General features: G+C 39.8%; 1 protein-coding gene across 5 annotated transcripts in view; it reads right to left on the reverse strand.

The window, feature by feature from the left end:
* MOSPD1 (motile sperm domain containing 1) overlaps positions 1 to 15,842 on the reverse strand; it is a 31,561-nt gene that overhangs the window by 5,650 nt on the left and 10,069 nt on the right. For 2 of the 5 annotated variants that reach the window (XM_006171432.2, XM_006171433.2), the window contains 4 exons: positions 9,740 to 9,994; positions 9,546 to 9,621; positions 5,764 to 5,981; positions 22 to 60 (listed from right to left, as the gene is read on the reverse strand). In XM_006171432.2, coding sequence (XP_006171494.1) covers positions 22 to 60; positions 5,764 to 5,981; positions 9,546 to 9,621; positions 9,740 to 9,893 — 487 coding nt within the window. In that variant the 5' untranslated portion in view covers positions 9,894 to 9,994. Of the gene's footprint in view, positions 1 to 21; positions 61 to 5,763; positions 5,982 to 7,676; positions 7,753 to 7,870; positions 8,147 to 9,545; positions 9,622 to 9,739; positions 9,995 to 15,842 lie in introns of those variants that run through there. The other 3 variants (XM_014585354.1, XM_006171435.2, XM_006171431.2) reach the window with 2 other exon arrangements.

The raw sequence follows: 15,842 nt of genomic DNA on the forward strand, positions 1-15,842 counted from the left end.
GGGGGGGGTCAGATTTCTCACCTTCCCTCTCTCTGTCTCTCTCCAGTGAGTTCACACACCCTATGACAAATAAAAGGAAAAAAAAAAGGTTTTAAACTCTATGTAAATATATAAACATCTATCATTCTATCAGATTCTTGGAAATGTCTGCCTGGTATTCTGTCTTATGAATATTCATAATTTAATCAATTCCCAATTGAAGGATTTTTAGGTCATTTTCAATTTTTTATTATTCTAAACAATAATAAAGAACATAATTTTCTTAAGCCAGAGGGCACAGACTCAAACACAACATAGACATAGCAGTTCATTACTAATGTGGTAATTAAGACAAACCCGCTGAGATTCAGTTGTATCTATCAAAACATCTTTTTAATAACCTGGGCTTTGGTATTTTGTCAAAGTGGACTGTGTGGGTTTTTCTGAATTTATCAGTTAAATTTCTGTTAAGTAAAAGAACCCCACAAAGCATAAAATTGTACTTACACATAGGCAATGTCTGGAAAGTAACACAGAACACTTATATAAGCAGATTTGTTAAGTGTGTGGGATTATAGTGTTGTATCCTTTTTTGAATTTGTTACTGCTATATATCTTTTATACAATAAACTTGAGAAAAACTTTTCATTTCTACTGACTTTCAATAGATTTTAAAATCTCAGGAACCAGCAGTTAGCATAATGGCTATGTCGCTGAATTCCCACGAGGTTGACCGTGGTTCGCGTCCCGGACCTGGTGGCTTAGAACTCACGCCGGGCGCATGTGCGTGCGTGCCCATCCGGAGAGGAGAAGGGAGGAGAAGGGATTGTGGCGTGACCATCCCCTCTGGGGGGTGACTTCTCGCTTTCTGTCTCTCTGTCTCTCTCTGTCTGGCTGGCAAGCACACGCGCCCTATAGCGAAAACCTCTAAAAAAAATGGATTTTAAAATCTCAATTTTTCTTGATGTAGACTTCAACCCTTTTCCAGCTAATAGTGAGCCTTGCAACACTAAGGCAAATTTCCTATTTCTAATGGTATGCTTTTGTTAGAATGTTTTCTAAGCTAAAGACTTGCAAAAATAATGACATTTAAAAATCTCCCAGAGAGTACTAGCAGATAGCTTAATGGTTATGTTGCTGGACTTCCATGTGGTCAACTGTGGTTCAAGTCCTGGACCTGGTGGCTTGAAACTCACGTTGGGTACATGTGTGTATGTGCCCAAGATCCTGAGAAGAGAATGGAGGAGAAGGGATTGTGGTGTGGCCATCCCCTCTGGGGGGTGATATTTTTTTGCTTTCTGTCTCTGTCTTTCTCTGTCTCTCCTGCAAGCACATGTGCCCTATAGCAAAAATCTCTCTAATAAATAAATAAATAAAATAAAAACCTCCCAGAAAACAATTTTGATTTATTTCACCATTTTAGTTCAATGAAATTCTAAAATTGGCTTTTCCCCTCACTTAGAAATCTATTTGAGGGGCCAACAGATGGCATGGTGTTGAAAGTGCTGGACTCCCACATGGCTGACCATGGTTCAAGTCCCAGACCTGAGAATTCTATACACTGGAAACCACACATTAATTATCATTAAATTAATAGATAGGAGAAAAACATATTGCTTTGTCAACAGACCAAACCATTCATCGTTATACTCTATAAATGAAGAAAATCACTCAGTTTACTGCCCAATTATTAGATGCACTATAGTAAATAATAACCATGACCAGGACATGTTGGCCAGGACTAGAAATGGGTGAATGGGGTCCTACCTCATGGTATCATCCTTCCTCTACAGAATGGCAAACCTTATCAGCTCAAGAAAACCAACCCCACAGACCCGTACCAGATGTGAAGTCTAGTCTTCCTAACAGCCCACTCGCACACTTGCTATACTTCTACTCTGTGCCAGCAGCAGGCACTGAGGACATATGGGGAACAAGACAAACAGGGTACCTGCCTTCATTAAGCTTCCTGATGTGATGGCTTAGAGAATTTTCCCCGAAAAGAAACAGACTATCCCATGTTATGCCAATGTTACCTATCCTCATTCATCTATCTACTCCAGTTTTCCAGTTAGAACTCTCTAAAATACAATACATATTGTAATTATTTAGTCTTTTATGATGATTTTCACATAAATTCTACTAAGTCAAAAAAAATTAATAAAAGGGGACCAGCCCATGCTGTGGTGGTTAAGGCAGTTAAATCTCACATGGCTGACTGTGTGGTTTGAGTCCTAGACCAGGCAACTTGAGAAACACACCAGGAACATGTGCATGCATGCCCAAAATCCTGAAAGGAGGGAGAAATGTGGAAGGGATTGTGGTGTGGCCATAGCCTATGGAGGGGTGCTTTCTCACTCCCCACCCTCCCACCCTGTCTCTCTGGTGAGCACAAGTGCCCTCTGGCAAAAATTTAAATAAAGGAATAAAGTTCCTTCAATACACACACACACACACACACACACACACACTCTCTCTCTCAAGCCTTTATTATTCATAGCTACTAAACTAGTCCGGGGGCCATGCCATAGGGCAGCAGTGGGATGTGATACTCTGGAATGCTGACCAACGTGGGAAGATTCCAGGTTTATGTCTAGAGTCCTCCCTGAAGAAGCCAGGCACACAGGTGCCCACAATCAAGGGCTAAGGGCTAACTAAGATTGGGTGTGGATCACAGCATCGAGATCGGTTAGGGGTGCTCTCTCTCTCTCTCTCTCAGCCTGTCCCCCCCCCTCTCTCTCTCTCTCTCTCTCTCTCTCTCTCTCTCTCTCTTTTTGAAGAGGTTTTTGCTACAGAGCACACGCGCTCACCAGGTGCCCTCACCAGAAAGACAGAGAGAGACAGGCAGACAGAAAGTGAGAAATTACTCCTCCGGGGGGATAGCCTTCCTGCAGTCCCTTCTCCTCCATTCTCCTCTCGGGATCTTGGGCACGCACACACACGCACCCAGCATGAGTTTAAGCCACTGGGTCCAGGACGCGAACCGCGGTCGGCTACATGTGAGACCAGCAACTGCTCGTCCATCTCTCAGCCTGTTTCACACATGACATAAGCAAACTTGAAAAAAAACAAATCTGTTAAGTATAAAAAAGAGCTCCGATGACCACTTTAAATTATGAATTTAATGTTGAAAGTCAAAAACTTTTTAAATGGCCTTTCTTCTTCTAGAATAATCATTTTAAAAGGGGAATCTGGCATTTCATAAATAAGTCAACTTCACGATACTGATCTGACAGAGTGACATTTGACAGTGGTTCTGGTTCAGCTTCAAAAGATGAAAAGCTGGTCCTGTTAGTTACTGAGTTGCTGAGAAGGAAACTGTTTACTAGCTACTACCTAGTCCCAGTATCATCTCAAAATCTGGGCACCCCTACCTGGACTGAGAACACACTTGGCTATGGAAAATCAAAGATTGAAATAAATGTTCTAAGATAAACAATCTGATGTGGATCTATAAATTAATGCAATAACAGGTCCATTTTTAAAAAAAGAATGACTTCATTGTACTTATTATTATTACTTTTTAATTTGAGCATGTGTGCTCACCAGAGAGACAGACAGAAAGAGAGAGAGAAGTAAAAAGCAAGTTTCCAGGTGTGGGACTCGAACCATAGATGGCCATGTAGGAGTCTAGAGCCCCAACTATCACACCACCTGCAGGCCCCCACAGGTCAATTTTGGAAAAATAAAATACAATGTTGCAATTTCAAGGACAGCTGCTATCACATTCATAAATCACCATCAAAAAGTTTCCGTGTTTTTCTATGGAAAATTTTATCTTCCTCTTATAATAGGTTTGGGGGGAGATAATGAGAAGTTAAGAGGGAGGGGGAATGACGTCCAAAGAGTTGAATATGAGGATAGTGTCAATGTTGAAAGAATATATCATAACACTTCTGAAAATCTAAGCTGGAAGGAAATGAGGAATGGAGAGGGATTCAATTAATAGCCTACAGGGGATATTATAATCTACTTAGTTTAATTAACTTCAACTTTAATTAAATTTTTTTTCAAAATAATATGAACAGTGCACTAAGCTTGGCCTATTGCCAAACACAATCTCTCTCCTCCTTTGAACTAATTAAATGAGAAAGGATATGGGAAAGTCATAGAAACAAAAGTATGTAATTGCCAAATTGTACTAGCATCACTACGGTGCCTGTAGTATCAGATATTATATAGATACACACATACATATCGGATTTTATGTATATATTTATAGATAAATGGATAGACAGCTATAGACATATTTGAAAGGCTATGGCAGGCCCAGCAGGTGGTATGGTGATTAAGGAACTAGATCTCACATGGCTGACAGCCAAGTTCAAGCCCTGGACCCAGCAACTTAAAAAACATGCCCAACAGGTGGCCAACACGTGACATAGTGGTTAAGGTACTGGACTCCCACATGGTCGACCGTGGTTCGAGTCTCGAACCCAGTGGCTTAAAGCTCATGCCAGGTATGTGTGCATCTGTGCCCAAAATCCCAAGAGGAGAATGGAGAACAGATTGCAGTGTGGCCATCCCCCTTGGGGAGGGGGAGTGAGTTCTTTCCTTCTGTCTCTCTGGCAAGCACACACACCCTATAGCAAAAATATCTCTCTCAAAAAGAAATAAGGAGAAAGAAAAGAAAGAAAAAGAAAGGAAGAAAAACATGCCCTATATTTGTGCATGCATGCCCAAAACCCTAAGAGGAAAATTAAGAAGGGACCGTGGTGTGGTGCTACTCCTACTGGGAGGTGATTTTTCATTTTCCCTCCCTCTCTCCCTCTCCCTTTCTCTCTCCATGTGTGTCTCTTTCCAGAGAGTATGCACACCCTATAGCAAACTGTAAAAAAATTAAATGAATAGGGGCCAGTAGATGGCATAGTACTTAAGGTGCTAGACTCCCACAGGACTGCCCGTAGTTCAAGTCCCAGACCCAGTGGCTTGAAATAACGCCAGAAGCATGTGTGTGCATGCCCAAAATCTTGCAAGGAGAATACAGGAGAAGGGATCTCATCATGGTCATCCCCCTTCTCTCTGGTGAACACCCACACCTTATGGCAAAAACCTTATAAGTAAGTAAATGGCTATGGCAACCTTTGTCCTCTCCTTTCAGCCTAGTCTAGTGAGGGATATTCTCTCCTGTGAAAGTCCAGCTCTAGGCCACTTGCTCTATTTCAGGTACTTGATTTTTTTTTTTTTTTTTTGGGGAGGTTTTTGTTATAGGGCGCGTGCGCTCGCCAGAAAGACAGAGAGAGACAGAGAGATAGAAAGCAAGAAATCACCCCCTGGGGGGATGGCCACACCACAATCCCTTCTCCTTCATTCTCCTCTCGGGATACTGGGCACACACACACACACGTGCCCGGCGTGAGTTTAAGTCTCTGCATCCGGGACTTAACCTGCGGTCGACCACATGGGAATTCAGCAACATAGCCATTACGCTAACTGCTGGTCCCTCAGGTACTTGATTCTCTGGTTCAGTTTTTTGTTGTTGTTTTTTTTAAAGATTTATTTATTTAATTCATTATTATTTATTTTTTAATTTGACCAGAGAGAGACAGAGAAGGAAAGGGAAAATGAGAAAGGAAGCTGCCAGGTTTGGGACTTGAACTGCCATTGGCCATGTGGGAGTCCAGTGCCTTAACCACAATGCCACCAGTGAGCCTGTAGTTTTGAAGTAGCTGATTAGATTTAAAGTGAAATTATTTTTCTAGTAATTATTCTTAGCTCCTTGATTATTTTAAAGTTAGAAATGTGTAAGATCTCAAAAGGGCTTTAAAAACACGCCCAAATTACCTGCTTGAAATGACTGCTCGAAAAATAAACTTTCGGTTAAATGTTCCTTTATTCTTTTTTCCTCGTCTTCCTTTTGTTGTTCTTTTGCAGATGGGCGAAGAGTAGCAACAACCTCTTTCCTTCCTAAAGCCTTCCTCTGGCTTTGCTCGGAAACTTGGAGACGAAATTTGTCTATTACACCATAGTGACAGGATCGAACATCTCTATGACGAATCACACTGAAAACAGCCAACCATAAACGCTGCTCAGATTACTGGGGTTTTCTTAAACAGAATGCAGCAAGAGGTTTCAATACAGCGAAACAGTATTATCTGACTGGAACCTAACACTCAAAAACTGAAATTTGCCAATGATGCTAAAACATTGCAGGATAGCCCAAGAGGAAATGGATAATTCGAAAACAGTTGATGAAAGCACATACTCTAAAACATAGGGGTAAAGTCCTACATAAAAGGATGATAGGTAAAGAAAATTGCCATTAGCAATGATATTTTTTTCCTAGATATCTGTATGTAGCAGATTTACTAAATAGAAATATATAAAATTCCCCCACAAATATCTCATAATTTCTTCTGCCACTGTTATTGTTCAAGAAACTAACCTTACCCTCAACTGAAAATTGAATTCTCTGCATGCAGGTAAAAATAAGTAACTGAATAAGTAATTAATCTACTATGACCAAAGGCTAACAATAGACCTCTGCATTTCTCTAAAGAGAAAAGAGTACAATGCATGGTAATTTTTATGAGTTTTCTGCAATTCCATTTATTTTACTTTATTCCTACTAGGGAACATAAAACAATTTAGGTCCAAGGTAACTTGGTCAAAGGCGAAAGACTACATTTAGTCCTTGCTTATTGTGCACTGAATGAAAATCAAAAGGAGATGTGCAGGGGCCAGGTGGTGGCGCAGTAGTGCCACAGCTGGACACACATTAGAAAGGTCCTGGGTTCTCATCCCGGGACCTTCCTGAGCATGCTTGTCACACACATGTGCCCATGATCCAGGTTGGCTGAGATTTAGGGTGGATCTTAGCATGAGGACCCTGTGTGTGTGGGGGGGTCTCTACACACACACACACACACACACACACACACAGGCACACACCCCTCACTCATGGAAGAAATAAACAGTAAAAAAAGAAATGTGTAAAAACACGTTCCCAAAGACACATCATTTTATGGCTTTGAAATGATGAAAATGTATTTGACAGAACAGCATTCTCCTTTTCATTCTCACAGAAGATTTAAACAAATACAGTTTATGTGGAAGCTGAAATTAAGGGCTGGTCAGTGGATCCATCTGGTCACCACTAGTTCTAAAGTGAAAATTAAATATGAACAGCTTGAACAAACAATCATTTATCTGACACTCTAAGATGAAATTATGTGGAAGAGCTCAGATAACCTTTAACAGATGAGGAGTTCCACACTTGTTTCCTGTTTACATAGATTAATTTCCAGGTTTATGAGCTAAATCACTTTGGAAGAACTTGTATTACTACTGTTCTTAGACTGGAGTATTATTAGTTTCCACTGTCACTATAACAGCAGGATATTCCAAAGAAAGCCAAATTCCTTATCACAGCTGGAGAAATGTAAAGAGACAAGTCAGAACCTGACCTTCATAAACAACTCTGCTATGACTCAAACCACAACAAGGAGGAGACAATTGTGGAGATACTAACACGTACGGTAGCTCCAACATAAAGAAATGGTATTACATATTGGGTTAATCTGTTTAAAATCTCTTGGAAACAGTTTTCAAAGAATTCTGATTGACTTTAACTTTCAGCAAAAATTCAAACGATAATAAATGCCTATGTGAAAACAGCTTCAAGAAAATATCTTTTCAAGTTAACAACAAATATTAACACATTTCAAACGTGTTACCCGGAAATGAGTTTGACTTACATATCCACACAACACTGAGGCTTTACTGCACCTGCAGCGTCAACGACAACATACTTATTTGGAGTAGTACACAAAACTGAAAGAAAAAGTCACATGGCCATTAGTGGTTTTTTTACAAAAATTAGTTTCTACAAGTAAAAAAAAAATTAGTAGGGTCTAGTTAAAAAATCATAAGAGAGACCTAGGAGACTCACCTTTGAACTTTAAGGCAAACTCATAGGGATTGTACAGAGTCAGCACTTGCTTATGTGTTGACTGGTCATCTGCATAAAATATTAGCTCCGTGGGAAACACAAAAACAGGAAGATTTCCTTCCACTAACTCTGGTTGTCTTTTTTGTTGATGCATTGGCACTGAGTCCCCCTTGCTGCAGCTTCTGTTTTTACAGTCTCAAATCTATTTTGGACTTTTCTTAGATTCAGTTAAAACCTCCAAAGCATTTTGGCAATCTAGAAATAGAAGGAGAAAGAAAGAAAATGGAATGATACTGATTTTCATTAATCTTGTAGTCTCTCCACAGAAAGCATGGTGAGAGCGTGCATTAAAATAGGTCCCCAAATCATTTAAACCTGCCTTTTGACTTTCCCTCTTGGCTTACTTTTATAGCTTTTACCAAATTATGCCAAGAAATTTACATATACTCCTTTCACATCCTCTGCATTTCTCTAAAGAGAAAAGAGTACAATGCATGGTAATTTTTATGAGTTTTCTGCAATTCCATTTATTTTACTTTATTCCTACTAGGGAACATAAAACAATTTAGGTCCAAGGTAACTTGGTCAAAGGCGAAAGACTACATTTAGTCCTTGCTTATTGTGCACTGAATGAAAATCAAAAGGAGATGTGCAGGGGCCAGGTGGTGGCGCAGTAGTGCCACAGCTGGACACACATTAGAAAGGTCCTGGGTTCTCATCCCGGGACCTTCCTGAGCATGCTTGTCACACACATGTGCCCATGATCCAGGTTGGCTGAGATTTAGGGTGGATCTTAGCATGAGGACCCTGTGTGTGTGGGGGGGTCTCTACACACACACACACACACACACACACACACAGGCACACACCCCTCACTCATGGAAGAAATAAACAGTAAAAAAAGAAATGTGTAAAAACACGTTCCCAAAGACACATCATTTTATGGCTTTGAAATGATGAAAATGTATTTGACAGAACAGCATTCTCCTTTTCATTCTCACAGAAGATTTAAACAAATACAGTTTATGTGGAAGCTGAAATTAAGGGCTGGTCAGTGGATCCATCTGGTCACCACTAGTTCTAAAGCGAAAATTAAATATGAACAGCTTGAACAAACAATCATTTATCTGACACTCTAAGATGAAATTATGTGGAAGAGCTCAGATAACCTTTAACAGATGAGGAGTTCCACACTTGTTTCCTGTTTACATAGATTAATTTCCAGGTTTATGAGCTAAATCACTTTGGAAGAACTTGTATTACTACTGTTCTTAGACTGGAGTATTATTAGTTTCCACTGTCACTATAACAGCAGGATATTCCAAAGAAAGCCAAATTCCTTATCACAGCTGGAGAAATGTAAAGAGACAAGTCAGAACCTGACCTTCATAAACAACTCTGCTATGACTCAAACCACAACAAGGAGGAGACAATTGTGGAGATACTAACACGTACGGTAGCTCCAACATAAAGAAATGGTATTACATATTGGGTTAATCTGTTTAAAATCTCTTGGAAACAGTTTTCAAAGAATTCTGATTGACTTTAACTTTCAGCAAAAATTCAAACGATAATAAATGCCTATGTGAAAACAGCTTCAAGAAAATATCTTTTCAAGTTAACAACAAATATTAACACATTTCAAACGTGTTACCCGGAAATGAGTTTGACTTACATATCCACACAACACTGAGGCTTTACTGCACCTGCAGCGTCAACGACAACATACTTATTTGGAGTAGTACACAAAACTGAAAGAAAAAGTCACATGGCCATTAGTGGTTTTTTTACAAAAATTAGTTTCTACAAGTAAAAAAAAAATTAGTAGGGTCTAGTTAAAAAATCATAAGAGAGACCTAGGAGACTCACCTTTGAACTTTAAGGCAAACTCATAGGGATTGTACAGAGTCAGCACTTGCTTATGTGTTGACTGGTCATCTGCATAAAATATTAGCTCCGTGGGAAACACAAAAACAGGAAGATTTCCTTCCACTAACTCTGGTTGTCTTTTTTGTTGATGCATTGGCACTGAGTCCCCCTTGCTGCAGCTTCTGTTTTTACAGTCTCAAATCTATTTTGGACTTTTCTTAGATTCAGTTAAAACCTCCAAAGCATTTTGGCAATCTAGAAATAGAAGGAGAAAGAAAGAAAATGGAATGATACTGATTTTCATTAATCTTGTAGTCTCTCCACAGAAAGCATGGTGAGAGCGTGCATTAAAATAGGTCCCCAAATCATTTAAACCTGCCTTTTGACTTTCCCTCTTGGCTTACTTTTATAGCTTTTACCAAATTATGCCAAGAAATTTACATATACTCCTTTCACATTCAAGAATTCAGCCTATAGGGCTGGCCAGTGGAGTGATGGTTTAGGCACTGGACTCCCCACATGGCTGACTATAGTTCGAGTCCCGGATCTGGTGGCTTGCTTTCTTACTTTCCCCCTCTCTCTGCCTCTCTGGTCAGCGTGTGTGCCCTGTAGCAAACTGAAAAATAATGATAAATAAGTAAAATTAAATAAGTTCTTACCAAAAAATAATTCAACTTATGATAAATTACACAAACGCCCGGCCCAGCCACAAGGGCAGGTAGTAGGGTGTGCTCTGCAAATGCTGGAAGCCATGTGGAAAACCAGGGGTTCATATCTTGGGGGTCCCAAGCTCACTGGGCGCATGCATACCTAGGTTCTGGCTGGCTGGATGGCTTGTGGGTAGGGGACGACTGTGGCATGGCATGACTCTAGAGGGTGCGTGTCTCACTCCCTCTTTCTTTCCACCATGAAACAAAATAAACTCTAAAAATCACATAAATACTTGAATAAAGGAATAAAGAGGGCTTTCTCAAGTTAATTACTCATTTTCAAAGAGGTGAGATCAAAGGGCCATTCCTCATTTTAAATACCAGATTTTTTTTTTAGTAGAATAGATTAAGTATTGGCACAACTGATTTTTATGTGAGCCAATTGGAATTCTTAAAGGCTAAAAAAAAAATAGGTTTAGAAAAAAGTAAGTTTCCATGATTTATGGTACAAAAACATGAGAATCACTTATACACCCATGTCAACAATGTTTTATTTAGTACCTTCTAGCAGCGTGGGTGGGAGAGTTCTTTTCATCTTTTTTTCCTACTGAAACTCAAGACAAGCTTAAATGTCTTGAAAGGAAGCAAAATATCCACACTTGCTAAGCAGTCCTGGGATTTTCTACGAAATTCCAAGGCAGTAAGTAGGCTTTGGCATGTGAGCAGCCCGGTCCCCTCCTACATCAAGTACACAGGCTGTGTGAGCTATTTTCTTCCAACTTCAGAGGCCTTTTTGGATGCCTTCTGGGCTTCTTGAATATGTTCCAGATAGTTGTAGTTGGCAGAAGTCTGACAGTCTGAGAAGTGTGACGTTTTCGTATTTCCTAATCTCATTTTAATCAATATTTTTATTTAGCCAGGTGCCCCCGATGTGGCTTTTAGAGATAAAATTCAAGTTGGCTAAAACACACACTCACAGAAAGTATCTGACAGTCACCTTATAGATACATCTTTAAAATGAACTCTAAACCATTTAATACTTTGAGTTCAGGTTCTTCTACATTCAAAGAGGAAGAATAAGAGATGAATAAATGATTGGGTTTTATCATCTACTAGGGCTCATAAGTTCTGATTGACTGAGGCCTCTCCGACTTGTATCAAATTGGACACCACAGAATCATGTATGTTCATTTTCATTCTTTTCTTTCAGATGAATGCCAGGGACTATATAGTGTCAGCCGCAGAGCAGAAGTGCAAGCTTGACTAATGCACAGACCTTGCCCTCGAGACGTTCAAATCTAATGGATGAGACAAAATAAATACTAAGTCTTCCTCTTCTACTACTATAATGTATACCATTGCATTTAAAGACAGCTGCATGAATTCTGCTTGGAAAAGATGCCACGAGGTGCCATTTGAGTTGGTCTTTAAAAAAAAAAGGGAAAGAAGGGTACTTGCTCACATGCTGGGGGAAAGGCATTCAGACTAAGGAAACAGCATATACAAAGGCACAGAAACGTTAAGGTGAGGAAGATACTGAGTCCAAAGGCATAAGCCTTCTACCTTATATCCATATACTTTATAGCATGCGTATAGTTTGTAACAGTGTTGGATTGGTTTTGTTTTGTTAAAGTTTGTTCATTTGTTTATTGAGACACACACACACACAGAAAGAGAGATGCACTCTCAGCAGGGTCTCACGCCCAATCTTCCCCCAAGTCTTCCCAACCTTCCAGGATCATGGGCACACACACATGCCCAGCATGTAGAAGTTGACCCAGAAGCAGACCCGGGCTTCCATAGTTTCCAGCACTGGAGAACACTGCACTATGGCCGGACCACCACAACCGGCCCATGTTTTTTGTTTGTTTGTTTGTTTTTGTTTTATGGACTGACCTGAAAGGGTCGATCTACATTTTTATTAGTAATAATACTTAACATCTATAAAATTTAGGACAGTTTACAGAATTGTTAAATTACATTAACTGAACAGAATTAATATATTTAAAACTCTCAGAAGCACTTTCTCTAGACCAGGCAATGCTGGCCTAAGTTTTATTGTTATTATTAATTATGAAGCAACCAGACTGAGACCAAGTAAACAAGGTCAGAAGGCTTCCTACCTCTTAGTTTAGCTTTTTTTCCCCCCACCATACCAAACTGTCTTAAAACTATTAATTATTAAATTATTTTTAATTTAGTATCTTTATTTGCTCTGACTTTTCTTTTGCTCAAACCCATACTCATTTCCTAGTTGGAAAATATGCTCTCAGAAGTTTGGTATATGATTTTTTTTTCAGTAGAAAATAAGCTCTTATCTGTCCAGTGCTGAGAGGGGCATGTTGGAATCCCCAACAATTACTGTGTCCATGTCTATCTCTCCCTTTAGGTCTATCTGTTTTATATATTTGGGTGGATATAAACAACTGGAATGGGTTACAGAGTATCATAGCCACTTAGTGTAAAGGATGTTAATGACAATTTAATATGTAACTCCAAATTACCAGAACAAATTTTGAATGTACACAATACAAAGTAATAATACATTTGGAATGGAGATGTTTATTTCTTTGATTTGACTACTACACATTGCACATACGCTTTGAAAAACCACAGTGTACCCCACAAAGATGTCCAACTATTATATGTAAATTAAATATTACAATAAAATGTATCATAAGAAAAAGCTTTAAAATTACTTTCTTAAGAAGCTTAGCTATTAATCGAAGAGAATACTGATATCACTAAGTAACAGGCATCATTTCATTCTGAAAATGTTGAGGTGAGAATTTAGCTCATGATAAAAGGTGGTATCTCTGATTTCTGGAGAATAGATTAATCAATAAATGTTGGTTACACTGGCTATCCATCTAGAAAACAAGGGAAATTGAATTTATCCCTTCTTTTTTTTAACAATTTGTTTATTAAATTCACTTTGTTTTGTTTTGTTTTTGCCATAGGGCATGTGTGTTTGCCAGAGAGAGAGAGGGAAAGTGAGAAATCACCCCTCCCCCAGGAGTGATGGCCATGCCACAATTCCTTCTCTTTCATTCTCCTCTTGGGATTTTGTGTGCACACACTCCTGGTATGATTTTCAGGCAGCCAGGTCTGGGACTCAAAGGTTGGTCATGCGGGAATCCAGTACCTTAACCACCATGCCACCTGCCGGCCTCTCCCTCCTGTTTTTTTTGTTTTGTTTTGTTTTCGATTTTTGCCATAGGGCAAATATACTTGCCAGAGAGAGACAGAGAGAGATGGGAAGTGAGAAATCATCCTTCAAGGGGGATAGCCATGCTGCAATCACTTTTCCACTCTCCTCTAGGGATTTTGGGCAACCACACATACACCCCTGACGTGACTTTCAAGCTGTTGGGTCTGAGACTCAAACCGCAGAGTTGGCCATGTGGGATCCAGATGCCTTAACCTAAAAGCCACCTGCTGGTCCCATTCCTCACTTCTTATAGCAGGTTAAGTTCCAAACAGATCAAATCTTTAAATGTGGGTGGGGGTGGGAGCCATAAAACCACTAGAGAAAAACTATGGGAAAAACATTTTTATAATCTTAAGCTTTCTATCACATAAAACCAGAAACCAAATAATACTGATAAATTGAACATGAACACATTTCTTTGGGATTCAGAAAATCACATTTTTCAAAGTAAAAAAAACCAAAATACTATATAACTTTTTAATTTTTACATGGGGGAAAGCCTTAAAGCAAAGCCTAAAGAACATTTGCAATTCGTATCATAGACAATGTCTAATTGCCCAAATGTATAGAGGATCTACAAATGAAGAGAATGGCAACTCAACATAAAAATGAATGAACTATAATATTTTATAGAAAAGAGACATAAAAATTGCTAACTTACAAATGAATGCTTAATGTCACTCACAAGAGAAAGGCAATCTAAAGCCATACCGACATACAATTTTCCCCTTGAGATGAGTAAAACACAAGAAACTTGATAGCACTTGGTGGGGGCAATTAGGCAAGTTCGTCCATTGAGGATGGGGATGTTGACTGGCATGACTACTACACCTGCCACAATTAAAGGCCTCACCCTGGAGTCCATTGAGGATGGGGATGTTGACTGGCATGACTACTACACCTGCCACAATTAAAGGCCTCACCCTTGGATCTGGAGATTCTGCTTTTAGGAGTTTTGCTGGCATGTGTAAATACATATTCCCCTGTGGGAACTCATGAATGTGGAAGGTTTTCTCTTTAGTATTGCCAGAGGACACATGAGCTTGCCATAGAGAGCACAAAAGAGAGAGAAAACACCCTAAATGGGACATGGTCACACTGCAATCCTTCTCCCTCCATTCCTCTACCCTCCAGGATTTGGGGCACGCATGCACATGTGCCTGGCATGTTTTACAAGCCACCGGGGCTTGGGCTGGGATACAAACTATAGTTGGCCATGTGAGATCTGGGATCCAAGCTATAGTTGACCGTGTGGAATCTGCCTTTCTTTGCAAAGCACTTAACCACTGCACTATGGGACTGACCTGAAAGGTTTTCTTTGTGGCACTGAAGATGAAATAAAATAATGCAGGGACTAGCAGATGGCGTAATGGCTATGTTGCTGGACTCCCATGTAGTCGACCACAGTTCAAGTCCCGGACCCAGTGGCTTAAACTCACGCCGGGCGCGTGTGTGTGCGTGCCCAAGATCCCGAGAGGAGAGTGAAGGAGAAGGAATTGCGGCGTGACCATCCTCCCAGGGGGGTGATTTCTCGCTTTCTGTCTCTCTGGCATTCTGGCCAGTGCATGCGCCCTATAGCAAAAACCTCTCCCCCAAAAAAAGGATGTGAAGGACCATTTTCTTGGATAGGAGAAAAATCTTTGGAAGCCTACCCACATTTGCCCCTGGAGAGAGAAACTGAGTAGCTGGGGACCAGAGAGGGAGGAAAATTCTCTCAGGATAATCTTTTATGTCTTTGGAACTCTGAACCCTGTGAATACCTATACCAAAAAGTCAAGTTAAATACTAACGATGTCACTAGGGCCTAATTTGGAAAAGGACCCGTTTTGAACCACAGGAGGGAATTTAGAAACAATGTGTGAAAACTCTCTGTTATCTTCATTTCCCTCCAATCTGCAGTCCTCTCATCTGTTGAAAATCTTAAACCATGTGTTAACTAAAATGATTTCAGTTATTTTAAATAATGTGACATGGAACAGAAACTCATTACAATGAGAAACACAAAGATGTATTTAAGATGATTGTAAACCTAGGAAAAATGTATACTTGTTATGTAAAACTTTCCGTTACAAGGGAGTGTGAACTGCTCCATAAGCCTGACTGGGAAGCTCAGATGAACCGCGGAGGCGAGCGCTCCACTCTTTGTTCTAATTTTAAGGAGACATTAGTTGGCACAGGTCAGAGTGGGAATTTTACTAGCCTCGAATAATGCCTTAGTAGGAATTCTTACTGTTTTTATCTT

Source organism: Tupaia chinensis, unplaced genomic scaffold (genome assembly GCF_000334495.1).
Source record: "Tupaia chinensis unplaced genomic scaffold, TupChi_1.0 Scaffold149560_1, whole genome shotgun sequence".
Taxonomy (NCBI): domain Eukaryota; kingdom Metazoa; phylum Chordata; class Mammalia; order Scandentia; family Tupaiidae; genus Tupaia; species Tupaia belangeri.